This window comes from Anser brachyrhynchus (assembly GCF_964034855.1).
Source record: "Anser brachyrhynchus genome assembly, chromosome: 1".
NCBI classification, from domain to species: Eukaryota; Metazoa; Chordata; class Aves; order Anseriformes; family Anatidae; genus Anser; species Anser brachyrhynchus.
In genome coordinates this window covers 210055501-210080297 of record NC_137694.1, presented here as the reverse complement: position 1 = coordinate 210080297, position 24797 = coordinate 210055501, and the positions used below count along the sequence as shown (strand labels likewise).

General features: G+C 38.7%; 1 protein-coding gene across 11 annotated transcripts in view; it reads left to right on the top strand.

Annotated features, from left to right (window-relative positions):
* Positions 1 to 23655, top strand: part of EMSY (EMSY transcriptional repressor, BRCA2 interacting) — a 38910-nt gene extending 15255 nt beyond the window's left edge. For 3 of the 11 annotated variants that reach the window (XM_080564408.1, XM_080564400.1, XM_080564404.1), the window contains 14 exons: positions 2245 to 2518; positions 4480 to 4779; positions 6869 to 7018; positions 8522 to 8695; positions 10755 to 10891; positions 12415 to 12588; positions 13492 to 13690; positions 14576 to 14740; positions 14961 to 15119; positions 16976 to 17035; positions 18086 to 18240; positions 19620 to 20183; positions 21015 to 21521; positions 23046 to 23655. In XM_080564408.1, coding sequence (XP_080420534.1) covers positions 2245 to 2518; positions 4480 to 4779; positions 6869 to 7018; positions 8522 to 8695; positions 10755 to 10891; positions 12415 to 12588; positions 13492 to 13690; positions 14576 to 14740; positions 14961 to 15119; positions 16976 to 17035; positions 18086 to 18240; positions 19620 to 20183; positions 21015 to 21521; positions 23046 to 23240 — 3213 coding nt within the window. In that variant the 3' untranslated portion in view covers positions 23241 to 23655. The remainder of the gene's footprint in view (positions 1 to 2244; positions 2519 to 4479; positions 4780 to 6868; positions 7019 to 8521; positions 8696 to 10754; positions 10892 to 12414; positions 12589 to 13491; positions 13691 to 14575; positions 14741 to 14960; positions 15120 to 16975; positions 17036 to 18085; positions 18241 to 19619; positions 20184 to 21014; positions 21522 to 23045) is intronic. The other 8 variants (XM_080564410.1, XM_080564406.1, XM_080564402.1 and 5 more) reach the window with 6 other exon arrangements.
* Positions 23656 to 24797: the final 1142 nt, after the last annotated feature.

Below are 24797 nucleotides of genomic sequence, written 5' to 3'. Positions count from 1 at the left end.
TCTTTTTAATGTGGAAAGATGTGATGCAATTTCGGTACCAGTGACTAGTTTACTTTTAATTTTTTGACTTGAAAATAGTATTTCAAAAATGTCTTTGTTGTGACTCGAGCTTTACTGTTTGTAAATTTTTCATCAGAAAATTCTGCTTTCTGGATATGTTCACACGTGAAGATCACTAATCTTTATTCTATTTCTTCTCTAAAAATGACAGCAACAGAACATACAGATCCCAACCTTCTTAGTCACAGGACAGCAATCAGTGTTGAATATATAACACTTTACAAGCTTTTCTCCTTACATGATTAAACAAAGTGTTATTAAGCGATAATTTCGGACTGGGTGGTTTATCTCTGGCTTTGAATGAAGAACAAAGCTGTTCAGGAGCTGTGATTATGCCCGGAGGCATCCTGCATGTCTGTACTTCGGGGAGATGCTGAAGTTGTCCTGTTGCACTCAGAGTTTTGTAGGAAGGTTAACTCTTGCCTTTGTTAACTGCAACTTGTCCTTTGTATTCCTCAATCGCTTATCCTAGGTGGAATGGAGCTGGCCCAAAAATTCAAGAACTTGGGAAGTATTTCTAGTGTTAAGGGACCATTTAAGAAACAGCATGAAACTCCAGAGGCACATCATAGGATCTTTTCACCTGCAGGATTAGTGCCAGATTGGAGCTGTGCAGTGCTCAGCTTGTGTGTTTGGCCATAGCCTAAGAGCAATTTCGGAAGTGTTTTGATTAAATCGAGGTTAGGCAGAAGGCAAAAAGAAGAGTGACACAGCAGAAACGTTCTTCCAGGAGTAAGCAATAAAGTGGTAGAGCAGCAGATATGGAAATCTTGTCCTTCAGGCAGTGGTGAGGTGTGGTCAGCCTGCTATTACTCATGGAGGTAATAAAGTTTTGGTTTTCCTCAGACTGAGATGCGAAAGGCTTAGCTAAGTAGCAGGGGCCATAAAACTAGGCACAGCAGGGAGAAAGGGGAGCCAGAGGCAACCATGGGGGGTGAAATTTGCTGCTTTTATTCCATCCATGTGGTTATCTTTTTTTTTTAATTTTTTTAAACAAAATTTAAACTCTTAATCTCTTCCTCTTTGGTTTATCACTTAAGTCTATTTCTGGTCCCATTATCACATTATTTCTTTTTCTGTGTCAGGCAGCGTTTCAGTAGTCCTGGGGTAGTAGTGTAAGATTTTCAATTTGAGCTGACCAAACTTTTCTTTCTTCCTTACGTAACCTTTTTTTTCAATTTGATTTTGTTATGTGGAATCATGAATAGGTTTTGAAGTTCTAGGATTTTACTAAATGACACTTTTATTGGGATAATTGCGTTATTGAAACCATTTCTTGAAGTTTTTGCGTGGTAAACTGAATGTGCTGCATTTCTGTCCAGTGTCTTTCTATCTTAACTGTGTCTGTAAGTACAAGGAGGTACGGGTAAACAGAATAAAGCAAACCTCCTTACATAAGCAGTCCCTGTATTAAAAATGTAGGAAATGGTTAGCTTTCTAGGTCAGTTGCGTAAGAGCAGACTTGTTCCAATGTTATAATGGATTCTATGTGTTTCAATGTCAGATCAGATTCATGGGGTTGGAATTGTAACTCGCACTAGGAGTAACTTTTATTGTCTTCAGACAAATGTTTCTCAGACAGATACGAAAGAATTTCTGTTACTTAGAGCACTAATTAAAGCAGAAATTGTTTCTGAAACTAAACCAGGCTTTTCAGTGATGAAATATTGTTGTTTACAGTATTATGGATCCAAAATATTTCCCATTACTGACTCAGCAACTGTTTGTTAAAGAGAAAAAGACATCTCTTAATTCTCTTCATTGCCATTTCTTGATATAAGTGCAAGGTTTGGGAGAATGGTGTTTAAAACTTGCTTGAAATCCCTGCTGTGTTGCTGTTGGTTTTGTTTTCAAAATGGGCTTCAGACTACCTGGCCCAGTTAAATGAATCCAAGCAGTTCATTTCTGTCTGTTTGTCTTCGAATGTAAGATAATTCTACTTTAATAGCAATTGTGATTTTTTTCAAAAAGACTTGTAATTTTATGGTAATATTTTATTAGCATTTTTTCAAACCAAGGGAATTTTTTTATTGCCAGCAAATGTTTGCCAGTCTCAAATGGTCTTGAAAAACATATATCCGTAAAACTAAACACTCATACACTAATATGTTGCTGCAGTTTTATGCTTTGAAACAAGTGCAAAGAACAAATGAATTTCTTGTTGTTGTTTTTTTCTCCTTTCAGGTGATAATAGTAACCACCTCTCCAAGCTCAACTTTTGTACCCAACATCCTGTCCAAGTCCCACAACTATGCAGCGGTTACGAAACTTGTCCCGACGTCAGTCATTGCCTCGACTACTCAGAAGCAACCGGTGGTTATAACTGCTTCTCAGTCCTCTTTGGTCAGTAGCAGCAGCAGCAGTAGCTGTTCCACTCCCTCCTGTACTGCAAATACTATTGCAGTGACTGCTGTAGTATCATCAACGCCGTCTGTCGTTATGTCAACAGTAGCACAAGGTATGGCAGTAACTCTGTGTGTGTAAAAACTCTTTCACTGCTGAGTAAGACTTTGAGAACAGCGTAGAGATGTGCTTTGTGTTCACACGTGCTGAGTAAAGAACAGGAGACGTGAAAGAAATCTGAGGAAACTAATCCAAAGTACTCCACGAAAGGTCTTGTTGGACATGGCTCTTTCCCTCTTCAACAACCGATGTGCAAATCCAGTTCTTAAAGAGAATCTGGTGAGATAGTGTGGCACAGCTTTTTATTTAGTTTGGGAAAAAAATTCTTGTGGCATTAAAACATAAGAAAACAAACAAAAAAGTGGCTTTTGAGAACTCTATCTGATGGACAAAGAATGGGTATTTCCAATATCATTTGTAGGTGATCGCTTCCTTTAATACCTAATTTCTGTACATATGCAAAATTAACACCAACTAACTGAAATTTGTGTTTGACATGCCCAGTCTTCAGAACACTTCTTGTGGTAACCAATCCAGGTGACAATTCTGAAATGTAGAGAAGTTCTTACGCTTTTTTATCTGTGTATTTTCTCAGCATCTTAAATTTCAGGTCCTTAAAATTAATACCTGAGTGGGCCCGAATTTAAAATTCCTGGTTTTCTGATTTCTAGTTCCATCTATGTGCTAGCTTGACTGATTCAACTGTACAGGCACTAGCTAACTGTTTGGCTGGGAAGCTGTGGAAGAATGAAAGGACCTCAGTGACCAGCACTTACTGTGGCTGAAAATGACAAATGTTACACACCAATTTTTCTTGGTCCATATTTTCCATTCTTGTTCCATTCCACAAAAAGCTGGGCAATTAAATCCAGGCTCAGGAGGTATTCTGCATTCCCTATTTTATTTATTAGGTCCGAAAGGTAGATCATCAATTTACAGAGCACAAAAGCTTACAACAGAACTTTTAATAATATTTGAAGTGTGGATTTTTAGTTGGATTTGATCTTGGAAGAGACAGCTGCAGTTCTAAAGTAACCTATGCAGTTAAAGATTCAATGTCATTACAGAAAATACTGATGAACCATTGTGACAAATAAATAATCATTTCCCCTGTGAAGCAAGTGAAATTTGTGAATGAAAACAGCTGACCAAGAAAACTGAGAATCTGTCTTAGGTGATGTAGTGAGAAGAAGGCTGCTTATTTAGATTGCCAAAATTGTAGCTTATTATGACTGTTAGCACTATCACTGCCATCTATAAATGTAGAGGAGAAGTAAAAGATTTTCTTTCAATGTTCCACTTAGACAGTTTTTAACCAAGCCCTTGCCAGTATAAGACATGGACTTTGTCTTTTTTGGTGCTTATGGATATGCAGCTTAGATAAAGACAAAATTTATTGGAAATGTTGTGACAACAGTGCAAGACCTAAGTATTCATGTATTTGGGAGTCTTGTTTTTGTATCCTATTGCTTTTCTTTATTACTTGTAAGATTGTTTACCCTACCAGCAGAAAAAATATGTTCCACAATTTTCTAAATTACATGCCATTACTTGATTCATTCTTGTATGGTGACATTGTGTTCACTAATGGATACTCCCTTATATTGATAGATTTGACATTTGTCATCCCTAATTCCCTAGCTTGTTGCAGTCTTGATTTTTTTTTTTTCACTATAAATATTTTGCTATGTTGAAGATTAAAGTCTGGCTTTGCAAAGATTAGTGGAGTTATTTGTACTACAAAAAGCGTACTAATAAAAGTGCAGGAAGGGGAGGCTAAGACTGTTGAGTCTTTGCATTAGCTGCCATAACATGTTTTACTGTCACGCTGAAAATCTGCATAAAGCTCCCTTGAGTCTGTACAGAGCATTTCTGATACAAGTAGGAGCTTTTTTTAACCCATGTATATATTTATTTGTATCTTTCAGTAGTAAAGGCAGTTTAAATGCAAAAGTATACAAGAAATTGTAATTTTATATCACATTATTCAATCTTAAACCATTTGCTCTTTTACAGGTGTGTCTACATCGGCGATTAAAGTTGCCTCTACCAGACTACCTTCCCCAAAAGGTTTGGTTGGGAATCCAACACAGATCTTAGCACAGTTTCCCAAACAGCATCAGCAGTCCCCCAAACAGCAGCTGCACCAAATACAGCAGGCTCAGCAGCAGCAGCAACAGCAGCAGCAGCAACAACAACAGCAGCAGCAACAGCAGCAGCAGCAGCTGGCACAGTCTTCTGTAGCTCAACAGCAGCCACAGCAATCTCAGTTGCCACCTGGCATCAAGCCCACCATTCAGATCAAGCAGGAATCAGGTAGTTGGAGTTAATCTTCGCTCATATTGCTGATTGATGAGGTCTAACCCCACACCTCAAGAAAGCAGGGCTGAATTCTGTCGCAAATGTACGTGGGGAGCTGTCATTAAGGCATAAGTGCTTGAGTACTGGATTGTGCATTAAACACAAAAACAGATAGATAGTAAAGGATGTCTTAATGTTTTCAGCTAAAAATACTTGAAGAATTTGGTTCCGTCATTATTCTTGTTTGACTCAGGTATTGTAGACTATGCTTTAGGAATAAATGTTTTATCTTTAGACACTTAAAGGTACGTAAATATCTTGAAAAGTAACTTGGTTGGCAACTTGAAGACGCCAGTTTCCTGAAGATCCAAGAGCTGTTCAACTGTATCGACTGGAAAAAAAAAGTTAATCTGCACTTTAATTATTTTCTTGGGTCCAGAAATTGAAATCTGTTTCTGAGATATTTGTCAAAGCAAAAATACAATTAGATCTGAGACTGGGAGTTGGACTTGATTCTTTTTATAACATTGATTCATTCATTTGACTTTGGGCAAGTCGCATAATCTTTCTGCCTTGGCTTTACTCTGCTGTAAAGCACAGTTCTTAGTGAGATGTGGTAAGAACTGATGCTTGAAAAGTTGCCAAATTCTAAAGCAAGAAGTGCTATAAAAGTGCAAAGTATTTTTATGTCCATATTTTTATATTTGTCATGTGGTCAGCATTTTATTATTTTGTATTATCAGGCCATAGAATGAAAAAAACAAACAAAAAAAACCCAAGCAACCCTTCCCCTGTCCTTTAATAAACTTCCTCTTGGATTATAGCACCATTATTTGGGAAAAAATATTCACTAATAAAGAAATGTAGGAGGCCTCCATCCTCCTGTTACTGGACAACACTTGAGCAATAAGAGCTTTACTCTGTGCCTTCTACTATAGTTTTAGGCTCAGAGTGTTTTTTAGTTAAAGTATCTTTGGAAATACTGTCTGATACCTACTCCCTGAAAGATTTTCATGGAGACTTTGCTTTTTATCCAGTTTTATCTGGACGGTGCAAAGGCTTTGGTCTCCCCAACTTCATTATGGCACTTAAGTTTGGAGCTTACTTGCTTTGTACTGCTTTTATAGTCAACGTAGAAAGAAGCAAATATCTCTGGAAGATGTTTCATGTCCTGAATGGACAAAATTGTTCACCTAGAAATATTAGTGTACAAACATAAATGCCTACATTTAGATGGGCTTAATTCAGCCCGGGTGTTTCATGACATTTGACCAACACAATTGACTTCATTTATCTCAACATGAAACACCACTTGAGATGCAAGTGGCCTGGAGGTACTTTTGAAAAGACAATGTGAATCTTGGTTTGCAACTGAGAAGTGAATCTCACACGTACACTACTCCTCTACACAAACTGAGAGAAAGCGAGCAGAATCCTTGCCATACTGAGGTGTCCCCAGCCTTTGTTCTTGCTGCTTCTACTCAGAGTTTTTCACCCTAATTCCTTTGCAACTTCAAGATAACCAGTAATTCAAGAGGAGAGATGATAGTTTACTGAAAGCAACCTTCTGTAACCAGTGTCACAGTTGCTTCCTTGTGCACGTCAGTACTCAATGTGCAGGAAGCTTTTTGTTTCATAGAGATGAAATTCAACTATACTCTTTAAGGCATATTAAAATTTACAGGCCAAATACTTGAAGAACTATTTCATTTTTAGATCCTTCACTGTATACCAACCAATTTGGTATTGGTTGTAACCTGTTGGTTCCTGGGAAATGTGTTCTTCTTTCTGAGTCATGAAAAAAAGCCAATATCCAGAAAAGATCAATAAAACAAATCAGTGATGGAATGGAATCCCATGCCTCAGTGGGAGTAGCTAGGAATTGAAACAGGCACATGAAAGGCAAAGATGATGACTGTCTTGTTATTTTCAAAGCAATCTTAAAAAAAAAAAAAAAAAAACACTTTTTTCAGGATCAAGAATATTTGGTCTCAGAATAAAAGCCTCGTGAGGCTACTTGCCCACTAGGGCTTGGTCTGAGAAAGCATTTCAGAAAGTAACTTTTCGTGCCTGTATTTTAACAGTGACCTTTCTCCTTTCCTAGGTGTTAAAATAATCACTCAACAGGTGCAGCCCAGTAAAATCCTTCCCAAACCAGTTACAGCGACCTTGCCCAGCAGTAGCAATTCACCTATTATGGTGGTTAGCAGTAATGGGACTATCATGACAACTAAACTGGTCACTACTCCCACTGGTAAGTTATGGTTCTGAGAAGGGAAGGGAGGGTAAACCCAGACGTACAGATAATAAAACATGTTTTACTAGGGTAAAAAAAGAAAAAAAAGCACTTCTCTCTTATAAACAGTGAGCACAACAGTGCATTCACAAACCTTGATGATTATTCTAGATTAGGATTTTTAGCATTGAGTGGTCTTCTATTTGCTTATGATCCCTTTAAATTGATTCACAAAAGCATGAAAATTCCATCCCCATTGGGTTTATTTTAAAGGAAGTTTTCTTGCAATTTACACCAATACTTTGCACTTCTGTAGCACCTTGTATTACATAGTTACATTAATCTGTTTTTTTAGGTGCCTTAAGTAGATAGGTCATCATCATTCCTAGTTTACATATGTGGAGTTTATAAGACAGGTGACTTGCTCATAGTCTCGCAGTGAACTTATAAAAAAGGCCTATAAATTGAATTTTAAACTCAGTATTTTTCTGGGGATCTAATTGTATTTGTGTTTTATTGATTGAGGATCAGAAATAATGCAGACTATGCAGATTATAAAACTTGTATGAGGAAAAATTGCAAGGCAGCTTTATCCTAGTTTTCTGAAAACTCAAATTAATTTGCATGCTGAATTTTTAGCATGAGTTGGGAATAGTAGCGTAAACAAACGGTTAACGTTCTTTTTTAAACTTTACTTCTTGAAATACTTCCCACAACCATATAAAAATTGTAGCAGTTTTGTAGTTCATTTAATTGGTAAAACCTGTGTTCTGCTCAGTTGGATTTGAACACATAGCTTTCTTATTAAAGCAAGTTGTTTTACTGTGTGATCGGTAGCAATTAATGTCTGTAGAGCGTTATCTGCAGACGTACAAGCAGAGTGGAATTGCAGTGTTAGTGTAAGTATTTATTCCTGCTATTATTTTGAGCAAGTTTTTTTGTGGACTCAAATCTCTTTCCATTCTGAGGAGTAGGTAAGAAAAATAGTAGGTAGGATTTATCTATCTACTAAAACTATAAAATTACACTGTCGTTTTAAATTGCACTTTTCACTTAGAGATATATTTAGATCAGTCATTGTCAGCGTTCTTAAATGATTTATCTTATGGGTAAAGAGAGAGAGGAATCCATTCTGGTAGTTTCATCAGAAAATTCTTGAGCATCTGACAGAGCAAGAGGCAAACAACAGGTAGAATCTATGTAGCTATTGAACAGTTTAAAAAAAAAAACAACAAACAAAACCTTAGGGACAAGGATATGAATTAAAATGTAGCAGTCGTAGAACACAGTATAATATTTTACGAAACTCTTAGACTATTTTAAAGCTGGCATATATTTGAATATTTCTCTGCAGGTTTAAAAACTGCCTGTGGGATCGTAAAGGGTAGTGATAAATTTCAGCATAGGAGCTCTCTGAATAAATTCTAGTGTTTTTCTTTTAGACTAACTTATTTTTCCCCATAAATACTAGTGGGGAATCATGTTCTAACAACAAACTTTATTGTTTTTTCTTCAAAACAGGAACTCAAGCAACATATACGCGGCCAACAGTTAGTCCCTCTATAGGGGCTCGGATGGCTGGAACTCCAGGGGCTGCAACGTATGTGAAAACCACAAGTGGCAGCATCATTACGGTAGTGCCAAAATCACTGGCTACGCTGGGAGGCAAGATTATCAGCAGTAATATTGTTTCTGGTAGGCATATGAGTTCTTTGATATTAAAACTTCTGTCACAAGCAAGTTTTTACTTGCTTTAATTGGGCTTTTCTGTGGGTTATGTGCTTAAATAAATTGTAGGGCTTTATTGGAGAAGTTAACTCAGAAGAAAAATAGCTAAGGATAAAAATGAAAATAGCAGGTGGAAGGTATGGAAGAAAAGTACTCCTATGGATTGAAGTGATTCTCATATTTAACGTGGAAGCATCTAATGTGAGGGAAGCCTGAAAGAAGAGAGAAATGTGGAGAAAAACTGCTATATTGTCTCTTGTTAGAGGGCTGGAAGATCAGAAAACTGCCTTAGTCCCAGTCTAAAACATTTTGTAATCTGGATACTGCTATTTTTCTTCCACTGCACAGCCAAAAAAAGAAAAAAAAGAATAAAATTAACTTTGTAGCTTGTAGAGTTAGCTACGCAGTCTCTTCCTTCCCCCCTCCCTTTTTTAATAGTGTCAGAATGTCTTTCCCTTACCATCCTTACATCTTTCCTCCCAGCTTCGTGCAGATCCAGTTGCTTGTCTTTTTTTAGTCTCCTGACCATCCTCAACGTTCACTGTCAGTGTAACCACAGTACATATGGTCTTCTTAGGATCAGGACCAAGCGCACTTGCCCTAGTTGCATTTCTCAGTGTCTGCTTTGGACTTTGACAGTGCTTATGAAGAGAACATCTGCCTCATTTCCTAGCTGGGTGCAGGTGTGCAGCAGGATTTGCTGGGTCTGTTCTTCCTGTCTAGTAATACCTCCGAATTACTCAGAGCTCCCACTGTTGGTGCTTAGCAGAGACCTAGCATGTCACCAGCCAGCTCCTGGCACAGGCTGTCTGGTAAACCCACCCTGGAGCGTAGTCTGGTAGAGAGACTTCAGTTTTTCAGATCCTAATTTCTACAGAATGGTATCTAGGGCTAATACAATTGCTTTGTTGGGAACAGGGGACTTCTTGAGCCAGTTGCAGGTATGGTGAGTGGTTGGGGCAGTTTCCAACACAAGTTTGGAAAGGATGTCTGCTTTTTTTTTAACTGCTGTTATTCATATTCTTTTTTTTTTCAGCTGTGCGTGCAGTTTCCTAGCCATCTAGATAATTCCTAAGACTTAAAAGATGATGGTCTTGTCCAAGCAAGTCTTCCCTTTCTCAGAATTAATACAACTATTAATCTGAAATATATAGTAAAGTATCTGCAGATATGTCTAGTGGGTAGAAGGTAGCGAGAGGAATCCTTAGGATTGCAGCTATGCTGACTGAGTGGTGCTTTCTGCAGGGAGAAAGTGGAAGGGATGGTAAAAAGCTGTCTGAGTAGATCTTTGGAATGGCAGTCCGATAACATTAATGACTTAAATATGAGTGTGTGTACTCTTGTAGATTGTGGAAGGTTGTCTAAATTTACCTGTTGCTGTAGGTAGGTAACGTGATACGGGGAATGGAACTTAATAAATATTGTGAAAGGAGGAGAAATATTCAACACAGCACTTCAAAATAAATAAGAAAAAAACACAAACTCAACTTTCAAGAAGTGCTTTTTAAAACAATAGCATTTTTTTCCAGTACACTATTGGTCATTTATATTGCAACAGTTCAGTTCTGGAAAGCGATGTCTTTTCTCTTTCGTGGTACATAAGTTCTTCTGCAGAGGTTATCTGTGTGCTCTGAAGTCATCTAAGTCAACTTATCTGTGCAAATAGGACCTTGACTTGAGTATTAGTGTTGCCCTTACATGAGCCTTTGAAAAGTTAGACATGTTAGCCTGAGAAACTTGCATCAGTCTGCTCTGTAATTCATGAGAAGGGGCAGACTGTACTCACACAGCATGAATTACTCTTGTCCGGCACATGCCTATCTTGACTCTAGAAGAAAGATTCATAGAGTGGTTAACTGATCTTTGTATGTTGAGTTGAGTGGCATAAATTCCTGTTCCAGGTGCTGTCTTTTGTTTTGTTGTGCTGTCACATTTAAATACCCCTATGCAGCTTATCAACTTGTAAAATGAAAGGAGATGTGCATGTGAGAAACATCACGCTGCTTCTTTTCCCTTTAAAATTAAGGAACTACAACCAAAATCACTACGATTCCAATGACATCCAAACCCAATGTGATTGTCGTGCAAAAGACTACTGGAAAAGGAACTACAATTCAAGGGCTTCCAGGCAAAAATGTTGTCACGACATTGTTGAATGCTGGGGTAAGTAAGAATTTTGAGCCTAAAGTCTCTGGCCAAGTGACAGGATGTGGTAGCTGCTGTGTTCTTTATGCTAACATCCCAATTAAAAGCAAATTGTGCATGAGCTCAGTAACAGATACAGCATGCCTTAATGTTTGGGGTGTTTGGAGAGTGAGTATGTTTTATAGGATATGAAAGATCTTTAAAACAAGCTGGAATTGTTTCCAGAGTTAAATGAAAATAAAAACTTTTGTGCTTGCCCTTTTTCCACAGTTAATGGTTTTGTAATCTTGAAGGGTTTAAGCAGAAGAAGATAAGTAAAATTTTACCCTGTTAGTGGTCTAATGAGAACCCCAGTCCTGTTATAAGCATGCATGTCCACCTGTGTATCTTTTGGGCAGAAATAAGCTGTCCCTTCACTCCTTTGATTGCCTGTTCAAGAGTACTGTATAATGCTGAATTAGTTTTTGAATAACCTGATGTGTAGAAAGAACAAAATCAAGTTTCCAGCTTCAGCTGGGTTTTCCTTCAAATGCTAACAAAAATGATGAACCTGCTTTTACATTCCTAGCTAAAACTGTGAGATGTAGTGCTTTAATCTTGGAATCTTTTAAAATCTACTTGGCTAGCAGAGTTCAGTAGGATTTTTTTTTAAACCTGTTAGGAAACTCTTTTTTTTTTTTTTTTTTAAGATTTCTACTTTTGTAGTTTAAATAAGAACAAAACCTAAAGCCATGTTTTCACACAAATGGGAATCCTGTGATGTTACACAGTAGGAAACACCAGAATGTGATGATATTTCTGAAACATCTATGGCTCTTGGGATTTCCAGCTACTTGACGGGAATTAGTAGGAGTGCTGTGAGAACTGCCAACTAACGTAGTTCCTCGTATGGTTTGTTACTGTGCAGAACTAAAAAAGCATGCTCAATTTCTTTGCTCTTCTTAAGCTATCAAGAGTCTAGTCGTGTGTCAGAACTATTCCAAAATCAAATGTTTCCCATGAAACAGCGGTGAATCTGCTTTTTCTTTTTAATAAGTGAAATTTTACTTAGGAAAAAAAAAGTCCAGACATAATTAATGTCTTGGTCATGAGAATAATACAAAGATCTCTATTTAATTTATTTTTAGAATCTCAATTCAGGTTTCATAGATGTTGTGCCAAAATCAGTGTTAATAGAAACAAGAAGTTTTAAAAAAAACATTTATGAAGGATTTGAAGAAAGTTCCAACTTAGGTGAATTCTTTGAAGCAACTTCAAAAACTTGTCAGTGTCATTTAGTTACTCTTTTTACTCAGCCTTTCAGAGCAACTCAAAAGGTAAAGCAATGGAAAAGGGGATTTTGGTAGCTTCTCCATTCAAAGCCATAGGGTTTTTTGTTCTTGGTCTTTGAATGTTCTTTGTATTAAATACATCTAGTTCTAACAGCGGCAGGTTGATTTTGTGGTACACACACTCACCAATAACTGTGTATTTTTTTTAGAGAAGTGGGTCTCTCTGAACAATTTCACTCAGTTAACCTGTAAACTTTGGCTTCTCTACAGGGGGAGAAAACTATTCAGGCAGTGCCAGCAGGAGCAAAACCTGCTATCATCACTGCCACAAGACCCATCACAAAAATGATTGTTACACAGCCAAAAGGAATAGGGTCCACGGTCCAGCCAGCCACCAAAATCATCCCAACTAAAATTGTTTATGGTCAGCAAGGGAAAACGCAGGTACAGTGAGGACCCATTTCTGTTTTGAAATGTACCCCTAAATTTTACCGGGAAATAGATCATTTTTCACTGTGTTGCCACATCTGTTGCAAGATGAATATATGCAGAATGTGTCTCTGGGGAACGAGACTTAGGGAAGTATTGAGGTGGCCTTGATTCTGGCTTCTTGAGCGCAGTGTTGGCGTTCGTTAGCTGTTCTTGGAGGCCTAGACCAAGCCGAGAGGAATTGCTAAGTCTGTTACACAGCTGAAACTTAAGCTATCTGGTGATGGCTCTGGATGCCTCTTAAATGTTAAAGCTAATGGTCAGATTGGTAAAAATGAAGATGTGGAGACTGGACGTAGGCCATGTGTCAAATGTGAGAGCTTTATTGAAGCTGTTCTATCACTGATGTATGTTTAGGTTGTCCCTGCAGCCTTGTATTGTTGGTGGGGCTGTAGAAAGAGAATCTGGCTTGTTTCTGGACACAGTATCAACCTTTTTTTTTCTGGTTGCACTTTGTATATAAAAGAACTAAAGTTATGTCAGGTATAATATTTCGTGTCTTGATCATTCGAGACTGTTGTGGGCTAAGGAAGAGAGGTGCTTGTTTTTATCAATGCAGTGCATGTTCCAGCTCACTCGTGTAGCTTTCTCTTGTCCACACCATTGTGTCAAGCCATGAAGAATGACTGTTTAATGCTTCGTTGTGTTAAGTGCTCCAAATTACTGAGAAGTGCATTCTTGTGCACTGCCATTTACTGGTTTCATAATCAGAGCTGCTGAATTTACAGGTAGATTTCTCTTAGCGAGTTATCATACGAGTCTTGTACCTTGATCTGTTTTAGTGGCACGCTGTTCACTGATTGCTCAGATCTGTTTTCTTGAGTGCTCTTACTGTACGCAATCTGTCTTTCTAACTAGGTCCTCATAAAACCAAAGCCAGTGACGTTTCAAGCAACAGTTGTGAGTGAACAAACTAGGCAGTTGGTAACTGAAACGTTGCAGCAGGCATCAAGGGTAGCAGACGCAGGAAATTCGTCTCTCCCAGAAGTGAAAGAAGAACCACAAAGCTACACTGATAGCAGTTCTTCTTCCACAGAGTCCTCCCAGAGCTCTCAAGGTATGTATTAGTGTTTCATAACATATGAATGGACTTTCTCCCAAAACATGCCAGCAAGTTTCATGTGTTTCAGTGCATCTCTTTAGCACAGTTCTTTACCCAGTCTCTTAGCAGTGAGTGTCAGCATTTGCTGCCCTTATGAACTTATTTGTCTTCTCTGAGCTGTTTACTACATGCAGCATTTTCCTGTGCAAAAAGTGGGGATAATGTTTTCTTCCTGGCCTCCGACTTGCTCTTCTGTGCAACTTCTCATGTGATAGAGGAGAATAAATAATAAATAGATTTATTTATAAAGTAACTAACACCCAGCGTTTGGTCAGGAGTGGCCATAAGGTGTATCACTGCATTAAATAAAAGCAAATGACTCTCAGTAAAATACATGCACTTATTTATGTGCCATCAGTCACTTTTTCTAATAATTCTGTAGCTGTTGGTCTGTACTGTAACTTTTAAAAATTTTTGAGGATTCAACAAACTTAACAAAACTTAGGATGTGTAAATTCAGAATGCTGAATACATGTTGATAATCTGAACCACTAAAACTTGTTGAAAAGCTTCAAGGTGAATTCAACATACGAAGAAACCTACTGAACTTTGATTGTTCAAACCAAACCTTTTTTAAACAATTAAAAAACAGTATCTTTTTGTTGGAAACTGTTGATAACATTAGCTGTGTTTTACTTCGAGTCACTTGTAATTAAAAAAGCATATGTAAAAGCAATGAAGAATGAGACGATGCATCCTTGTCAAAGTTCAGAACTAATGAATAATGACTAACCTGATTTAATTTTTGAACCTTACCCCTGCTTTGAGCAAGAGATTGGATGACAGACCTCCAACCCAATTCTATGTCAACCTGATGTGCTTTTGTTCTCTTGTGAACAGATTCTCAGCCTGTAGTCCATGTGATTGCTTCAAGAAGTCAAGATTGGTCAGAACACGAAATAGCTGTGGACACAAGCCCTACAATAATTTACCAGGATGTATCCAATGAGTCTCAGTCAGCTACTTCCACGATAAAAGCTTTGCTAGAACTTCAGCAGACAACAGGTGTGAAAACGCATGTGGTTGTTTAAGATCACTTCAAAGCACTCAGCTGCCACCTGTTTAAGCAGCAGTTTGTGATAAATTCTATAATCACCTTAATTCCTTTCTTTTTACCCTGTAAAAGTCCATTTGAAACAATTACATAATATTCACAGTATTTTTAATTAAACCGTTGCATTTATGTCAGAGATGTATTTTAATGCATCCTGCTTTTCTTCTAAAGCAGTGAAGGAGAAGTTAGAATCGAAGCCAAGGCAGCCAACCATCGACTTGAGCCAAATGGCTGTCCCAATCCAGATGACCCAAGAAAAGAGGCATTCTCCAGAAAGCCCTTCAATTGCTGTAGTAGAGTCGGAATTAGTTGCCGAATATATCACAACTGGTAAGTGACTTAAGATAGCATGATTGTGGGTTTGCAATTGAAGTCTGGGGACTTCATTTGAAGTTTTCTTATGCTGGAGTTGTCTTCTACTTGTTTCACTCTAATCCTCAATAGAGGAAATGAATGTTTTCTTCCATTCCTGAGAACCTGTGCAGAGAGGGGCGGAACCTGCATCTGCTTATTAGGACATGCTGGAGAATGTTTCTAACTGAAACAACTGGTTGTTGCTTCAGGACATCCTAGTGGAACAGATATTCTGTCCTCTGATCTGATGGTGAGGAAAAGTAGTTCCGCTTGTCATTGGGGAAAATGTCTAGTAAGGAAAAAGTAGGAATGAAGTTCATAGAATCATAGAATATCCCAAGTTGGAAGGGACCCATAAGGATCATCGAGTCCAAGTTACGGGAACTGCACTAATTGTTTTGAGAGAAGGCAGATTTTGAGTTAGTTTCATCCATATTTGCAAAATGTTACTTGATCACAAGCATTAACTAGGTTTTTCAGCCAGGTAGGCATTTAGCACGGTAGTGTAGATTCCAGCTTCATTGTTTGCTGGAAGGATCTGTTCTGCTAAATTTGCACTTTTTAAACAAATGACTAATTTAAACTGGAATTATGGTTGGGAATCAACCCTTAACTTTTTTTAATTCTTGATTTCTCCTATCTGGTTGTCCTTTTTTGTCTCACCCAATAAATCCCTTCCACTGGACAGCTTTCTAATTGTATTACGCATCTCTGATGCTCTCTTCTACCCTCAGAACTCTAGTTAGGAGCCACCTTCCATATATGCATGAGAGGATCAAATTACGTGTTTCCTGTTTTAATTTCTTAATTCCACATTATTGGCCTCCCTACATAGTTTGTTAGGAAAATGGAGAAGAAAAGAATGTTGAAAACTAAGCATTGGAAAAGAGGAACAAGTGCCTGTACATAACTTCAGTGTTCTTAGTGTTAAATGTCCAATCTGATGTTTTCTTTTTTCATTTTCCTGTTCTCACCTCCTCCCCTTGCTTTCATCCCTTGTATGATCTAAATTTAAGTAGTGTGGAACTGGGGATGAGGGGCTAGTGTTATTCTTTTAAATAGCACTTACTGTATCTGGCTTCAGCTTTGAATGTTTGAGTCAAGCTCCCTTGGATCCCTGTTTAAAGAGACTCCAAAGTACCATAAATAATGTTAAACTGATCTCCAATTAACAAGTCAGTCATGTTCACTGACATTCAAGGTTCCATCTTTTGCTGGATCTTGCTATAAAAGCTGATGCAAATTAGGACCCTTTGGGTGCTGGGGGGAGAAGAGGAAGTTACAGGCAGTATCTCTGTAGGCTTGGGTCCTCTTTTGCAGTTTAGAAGCCGTATGGAGTACAAAAATTGAATGCTTCCCTAAACTGTGATTACTGCTTGAAATACTGGTTGTTGATTTTTTTTTTTTGGTGTTATTTTTTTAAACTTTGAGATGATTTACAGGAATCTACCAGGGAAGTGCAGGCTACTGTGGGTTGACTAACAGCAGTCTCTGTTAGAGCACAAAACTGGTTATTTTGCTCTCAGGTTTTTGCCCCTTCCCTTTCACTCGGGTTAAGTAAAACCTGCCAGGGCATGCAGTGTTTCCTTTTGTTTTAATTTGTGCTTCCCAGGATTCATCAGTAATCCATGGAGCTGTATTTTCTGCTAGAAAATTCAGCCGTAAGATAGCCTACAAGCTATAATCTGGTGTGAAATCTCCTGCATGTGCTTAGACCAAAGGATTTAGATACCTTTTATTCTGTTTGGGAGCTGGGATTCAACGTGTGCTTCCGAGTGAGATGAGGGGAGCAGTTCACACGTCTTAGTGTCACTATTTTTGTCTGTCTGCAGACTCAGGAAGACAACACTGTATTGGTTCACATTCGGAAGAATATCTACACAACCATATAGGTTAGAAACTTTACTTCTAAATGAAGCTTTAAATTGTGCAGGAACTGTTGCGGGATATCCACGACGGATCTGGCACAGCATGCAGGCTGGTACTGATATAATCCAACTCCTCTCCTGGAGTGGGAAAGTAAAATTGTCATATTAATTCAAAAATAGACCTTTCTTACAACTCTCAGCAAGGTCTTTAGTATCTTCTAACTTTCAGTTATCTTGTAACTGGGTATAAACTACTTCTTATCCTTTGTTTTTTTGGTATTGTATGACTAAAAAGTTAATTAAAGCAAATATTTACATATTGGTATGGCCAGACGTGTAATTTGGATTCATGTTTTATCAGTGACTGCAATATAGAATGGTTTGGGTTTTTTCTCTCACCAGAAAATCATTTCTCTGTCAATCCACTGTTTAATTACAGAGCCCTAACTGTAGCTCCAGAACATAGTTGTAACTGCTCTAACAAGAGTCACAGACCCAAGACAAGGTCTCTACTTTTTGCCTGTGATTTCTTATCAACCTTGCTTGTTTTCTTAATACCAGAACATTTTCTAATTGCTAATCTTGCAAATTTAGCCTATGCTCTAGAGTATTTATTGTGATTTATCAGTGATAGAAATTCAGTGAGCAAGGCTTGCTGTTCTTAATTGCAGTCAATTGTGCAGGTGCTTTAAGCACCTGTAAAGATTACAGAATAATTTGTAGTAATTGTACACTGTAATTTGCTGTATGCTGGTTACATAAAACGAACCCAGCTGAAAATATAGATCCTGTATGCGAGGTTGTTGTGTTGGGAGAGGGAAACCAGAGGAGATTTGGACCAAGCACAATTACTTAGGAATCAGAGACAAAAGCAAAACCCCTGAGATGCTATTTTAAGAGGCTTCTCAGAATAGCTGTGCACTTAAAGGTTGAAGCTAGCACGCAGTAAAAGATGCATTTCAAATGCAGATTTTTTATTTCACTCATGCTTTCAGCTGAAGGTTAGATACAAAGCAAATAATTAAGTTCCTGCAGTTAGTTCTGGAGAAGTGCCACTGACCTCTTTACTTTCAGTTAGCCATCGGTCCCAGCCCCACCAGCAGTCATCCCAGCCCCAGAGGACTCTGCTGCAGCACGTGGCGCAGTCACAGACAGCAACGCAGACTTCTGTTGTGGTGAAATCTATCCCCGCATCCTCCACAGGCGCAATTACCCATATCATGCAGCAGGTTGTACCCTTTCTTTTCCAAGCAGTCTATAAACAGTGAATTTTGTATGGGACCAGGGCTTGTTCAGAACGAGCATGTTGGTGCCACTGGAAATGCTAAGCATGAGGGCAAATTCGTAACTTCAGTTTAATGTTGCCTGTTTTGATGGGGAGGGTGGTGGTTATTTTCCCTATTAAAAGGGAAACAGTTAATGAGGTGACTTGAGAGTGTTAAGCAAGAGCTATCCACAGCCACTGTGGAAAAGATTTTCCTAGATTAGTTCTTGCTCTCTGTATGTCATCTCTTTGACAGCAGTAAGCTATTTTTTTCTATATGTTGTCTTGTAGGGGTTTGTGTTCTTCAGATTACATTGGTGTTAGTGTAGGGAAAGAGGAGGCAGAATCTGAGCAGTACACAGAGCACAAGTGGCTTTTGGATTCAAGGGCTTTAGTTTATGAGTTATATGAAAACTTCTCTTCTTGCTGAATCAAAAAACAAGATTATATTTAGACATTTATGGTAAGGATCCCAAGCAATTGTGTAGCTTATCCTAAGCTGGGTAGCTTATGGAGAAATATTACTGAAGCCATGCTGCTGCCTTCATTCAAGAGCTGATGTTTTTGTCAGTCAGGTACAATCGATTACCACCCAGTGAATGCATGCTGCTCAACTCTGCGATGCTTTAACCTCTAGCAGCCTCAGCTGTGGACCAGGGCAGTGCCATGTTAGGGTTATAAACCCACTGCAAAGAGGATGTTGTCACTGATGTTTGTGTAGGCTGCTTCATCCTGCTAGAGTCACTTGTTAGTATGTCTGTACCATGGTATACAAAGCACAGTAACATAGATCTCTTGCTCCATCAAAAAAATAAACAATGTTTGTGCAATGCCCAAGAAAAATTGTAATAAAATTTTGAGGAGGGAAAGAAAAGGCAGGATTTGTACTGAAATAGGATGGATAGATAGACAGGTATATGGGGAGCTGCAGCAGAAATCGTAGAGTAGGTGGCAAGGCTTTCAAGAGGCACAATAAGAATTTGTGAAGATGTTCTGGTTTTGAGTAGCTACCGATCCAACCACCTGCTAATTCCTGCTCCTTCCAACTCAACTGCCATGCAGTTTTAGTGGTTTTGAACCTCTGTCTAATGCAAGCAAAGGCTACCCAATCTCCATTGAGGATTAGTCAGGTAGTTAATGTTGTCACCTGGGGACTTGCCACATTTTAAGATGTTAAAAATAGCTGTTGATTGCATAGAAATCATGAATTCTGCATAAGGGCATACGTGAGTTGTAAAATAAGTTGAAGTAGTACAGCTGAAGAATTAAAACTGTTTTTAGATTGTGCAGCCTTATAATTTGGATTTCTCTTTACTAACTCACTCTTCACTTCTTCTTCTTAAGGCCTTAAGCAGTCACACTGCGTTTACCAAACACAGTGAACAACTTGGAACTGAGGAGGGAGAAGTGGAAGAGATGGACACCTTAGATCCTCAGACTGGCCTGTTCTACAGATCTGCCCTGACACAATCGCAGGCACAAAAACAGCAAAAACTGAGTCAGCCGCAGCTGGAACAGACTCAACTGCAAGTGAAAACTCTGCAGTGTTTCCAGACTAAACAGAAGCAGACAATCCACCTGCAGGCCGATCAAATCCAGCACAAACTCCCACAAATGCCCCAGCTTTCCATAAGGCATCAAAAGCTAACCCCCCTGCCGCAAGAGCAAGCACAGACCAAACCAGATGCACAGCACCCCCCCCACCACATGATGGCCAAAGAAAGGCAACTCCCTACCTTAGTGGCACAGCCACAGCAAACTGTAGTACAGGTGCTTGCAGTAAAAACCACGCAGCAGCTGCCCAAACTGCAACAGGCACCAACGGCACAAAAAATCTACGTGCAACCCCAACCCCCCCAGAGTCAAATGCAGCTACCTGCCTCTTCAGAGAAACAGCCAGCGAGCCAGGTAACGGAATATTGATAGCATGCAAAATACACGTCGCTATTCAAGGAAAAATCAAAACACCAACCCTGTCGCTGTAGCAGTGTTTTGTCCTGGCAAGAGAGAACTCCTCATTCCGCTGGTATTAATTACCCGATCAGAAGGTTGACACTAGGAAAGAGAAGCACATGTTATAGGGGAAAAATCCATAGAGCTCACAAACGTGTTTTGTTGGACAGTTTTTATGAATTTCTGCCACCTTCGGTGCATGGAATTTGTCCCTAATTATTTTCTTTTATTTTTTTAGGTATGACACGTTATTAATTTCCGTTCCCGTAGCACTTTTTATTTCTGTGGAAATAAAGATGAATACACTGCAGTCTCCTAAGGCTCCATTGTACGTCTTCCTTTGTAGTTTACATCTTCCTGAAGTTAAAGTCTTTCATGTACAGGAGTAATTTGATTTTCCTTGGGAGGGGAAAACAAAAAGACTAAGAAACATGGAGAAAAAAATTAACTCCAGAAATTTTTTTGGCCCTTTCAGGAGTACATGTGAAAACAACAGGGTTAACAAACATCACATGGGGATGTAAATCCCAAAGGAAAACGAGGCTGCTGTGGTATTATACTGCTACAATCCTTACGTAGCAGCCCAAAGAGCTGCTTTCCCCCAAGCTTCAATTAACTGTTACCATATCTTTGCTAATTCCTTTGTTAAAACACTGAGTTTCAACTGTCTTCCTAATAGCAAGTATGTTGTTTGTGCCATACTGTCCTTGGAAATATTGATTAGATTTTCAATAAATAAAAAAAAAAGTCTAGCTGTAACATGCACAACAAAAATTTGATTTTCAGGTGCAGCATCCAATTATAACGCAAGGATCCACAGTTACAAAGATAACTTTTGAGGGGCATCAGCCTCCTTCTGTTTCAAAGGTAGCAGGTGGCAGTTCTGTGCCCCAGCTGGCACTGCCGGTCACGAGCCTATTTCCCACGCAGGCATCCACGAAGACAGCAGTAGCAGACATTTTGAGAATGTCTGTGGTGGAAGGTGATACAAACGTAGAAACTCTGATAGTGGATCCCCAAAACAAGGCCACATCCACTAGTACACCCGCTAGCGGAGCAGAGGCGACACCTTGTACCCAGGTGCCGAGGGTGACTGCAGTAGGGATGACGGCAACTTCCACCCCCCAGCAACAGACATGTAAAGAATCCAGTTCAAGTCCTCCTGCTGTTGGTCCTTCTGTAACAGAGAGGAAACTCGATGCACAAGGAATGCCTACAGCAAAGCAGTTTATACACATTCAGAATATATCACAAAAGAAAGCTGAAGAGAGTTCATCAGAAATTGTTATCCAGGTAAGAGAAGACCAGAGCAAATGAGACAAAGGTTGAGCAGAGCAAACTCGCTTTGTCTAATGGGATGATAGCAACTGAACGATGTTCAAGTATTTTTTTCTTCAGTTTTTGTGTTTTTCCACTCCTATGCTTGCAATGGATTGCTACTTCAAAGTGGGTAGCTCTCGTTAAAATGAGTTTCTCCAGCACTATGTCGTTCACGGTGTTCCTAGTGTCTTCCTTTGTTTTTCTGTTGAGAAAACAAAACAAGCTCATCAATTACAAACCACCCTTTGAAACGGTTAAAAGTGTGACCATCACCGCTTACTGTGGAACTGGATCTAGAATTTTTTGATACCTTTTAGAGTTACCTCTGAGTATAATAATTAGGGCAAAAAATGAAGTTGAGGGTTTCTGCTATGTGGGTGGGAGAGTTCAGCAAATAAGGTCTGGATTCACAAGAAAGTTTGTTAACTTTGCATTTGAAGTCTCGCCACTTTTGAGATAAAATGATTATAAATGCTTTGAATCGTTGCCTACCTGATGAATGATATTTTAATTGATTCTGTTGTCTTCAATATGATGTTTTATGATGTAATACGTGGTCAAAATGTCAACTGGGGAAGTATTTAAGTCATCCGAGGACTCCGTGTTATAGTATGAATCTTTGTAGACAAGTTGGCGCTGTATGTGTTTACACAAATGGCGTGGATTGAAATGGTTTTATTGTGTATCGTGTTACAGTGAAATGCTTTTGATGGGGAAGAAATACTTGTGTACAGAACTTTCAAATTTTTCATGTTACTTTGTAAAAATCTTTATTGCAGCTAACTTTTTGCTTTTGTAGAAATCGTTTTTGTACTAATTCTTAGTCCTCATTTCCCTAAATAGACAAAGGTAGATTTCTATTTTACTTCGAAACTGTGTATTTTGAGAATCTGTATCGTTTATCATTGTGGCATGCTACAAGCTTTTCCAAATCAAAATACTGCCCAGAACCTTGAATTGTATAAAGATGTAGAGTTAAATCCTAGAACCAACAAAAGCATAAGCAGAAATAAATAGCTTAGATCCATTTTGTTTCCTCAGCCTCTGTGCTACTGCAGCTCTGAGACAGGGTCAGAGCTGGTGTCATATCATGTACAGGAAATATAACTAGTCCTTAAAACTGAATGCTTAGTCTGAAACAAAGCTAGGGAAAGATAAGGCTGATGAGAGTATTCTGCTTTGCATTTGGGGAGTGATGGGTGGTGGATATCGGTAGTTTAGCTGCTGGAAATCTGTCACAGACCTGTAGTGAAGATCTAAGCCCAAGAACAGTGCCTTACCAGCAAGAGCATTCAGGTTTTATCTTTCACAACCTAGTCCTGTGAAAGGGTCCTCTGAAGCTTTGGCTAACATAGTGTGAGATGCAGCGGGCTTTAGCTAGGGGAGAGTGCTCTTGGAAACCAAATTGCCCCTTTCCATGAGCACCTGCACTTGCGTAGACGCCTTTACCTGCAAAAGCTGTGCAAGTTAAAACTTAAATCTCTTTCTTTGTTTCAGACCATCCCACAATATTCCATCCCTTGTCACTCCAGCTCCAACGTGGTAGTGGAACCCAGCGGGCTCCTGGAGCTCAACAACTTCACCAGTCAGCGCCTCGACGATGAGGAGACGGCGATGGAACAAGACGTGGACAGTAGCACCGAGGACGGCACCGAGCCCAGCCCCTCGCAAAGTTCTGCTGAACAATCCTAAGGAATTGGGACACGGGAGTGCACTTTAAAATATCTTGGGATTTGAGTATCCAAGATGCCCTCGTATTGTGATGTCTTAGAGCACTTTGCCTATTAGAGTCGTTCATTGGACCCTTGAAGCATCAGTGTGTTTTAACAAGACAGTATTGCAAAAGCTGCATCTTAAAAATCGTTTCCAAAAAAAAAAAGAAAAAAGATGTAGTTACTGAGATATAGGAAACCTGTGACAGTGGAATGTACTCCTGTTAAGCAAATCTGCAGCGAAATCTACAGCTCGTGCTATCGAAGCCCTTGCCCAGGTACTGAAAGAGCTTTCAGTGAAAAGGGATCTTTATTTTGCTGTGTCTTTTTGTTAGCTGTTGAGCAAAACACCATCAAAAAAAAAGATGTTTAATAAATATTTGTATTTTTAAATAGCATGTGAGAGAAAAAGTGTCTCTGACAGTGCTGGAAAAGCCCCAGGAATTTTGGAATTCGTTAGCTTTCTTGCACTTGTGCTCACTTAGAGTTAAGATTTTTTCATAAGCCGAAAAATATAGTTTATTTTTTTAAAATTCTTGTTGGTGAATGTTTGGAAATAAGCAAAATCACTAACTGATAGCAATGTGGCTTTGCTAGTGGATTTTTGTTTTCATGCTTTACAAGAATTAGGGTAACAGTGTATGAGGTGTTTCTCTGTGCCATAAGCACGTGAAATGCTCATCTACTCTAGTTAATCTGTGATTATTTATTTAAATGTGAAACATAAAGTGAGGCCAAGTTGTTTAAAAAGTTCCTGTTAAACAGGCAGGTGTGTAAATTCTAGTACAAAAGAGGTGCGGGGGATGTATTTTGCTATAAATCAGTTTTTCAAAATTGGGGGATAAGCGGTTCAGCATCTTTCAAAGTTGAACCTCCGAATTTAGAAGTGAGCTTAAGGCTTTTACAAATCTGTATTTTACTCTTACATGCTGTTTTTAAAGTGACCGTTTTTGGGAGTTTAAAAGCTTAAATCGGTAATACAGCGGTAGGTTTCGGAAATTAGCCTTATGACTTGGCTTGTCGAAGCAATACATTGGGTTTTTTGTGATAGTTACAAGCCGCAGAGAGAGGTTTGGGTTCGGATGGGATAACAGAACCGGTTTTAATACATTCTGCTAATGAAGACAATACTTTTTTTTTTCCTCAAATGTATATAAAACACGTTTTTAACTGTTTTGTATAGATTTCATTATAAATAACTAAGCATTTTAAGACTTTGACATATCATTTAATTGTATATACATCTATCAGCCTAACTGCCCACTTTTTGGTGCTGAAGTACTACTGTAAGTAGATTTCATCCAAAGTCTAATACAGTTTTTTGCGTCAGTCTTTTTTTAAGCTGTGATTTTACTGTTGATATTGTAGTTAAGACTAAATTCCAACTAGAGTAACTCTCCAACTAAAAAATACAAAGCCTAAAAAAAAAATATTCATCTTACTTGTCCTGAGTATCCAGGTGCATAAGAGCATGCAGTATCCCCTAGATGGTGCTGTTCCTTTATAAAACAACCGAAGTTAAATGAAAAAGCAAGCT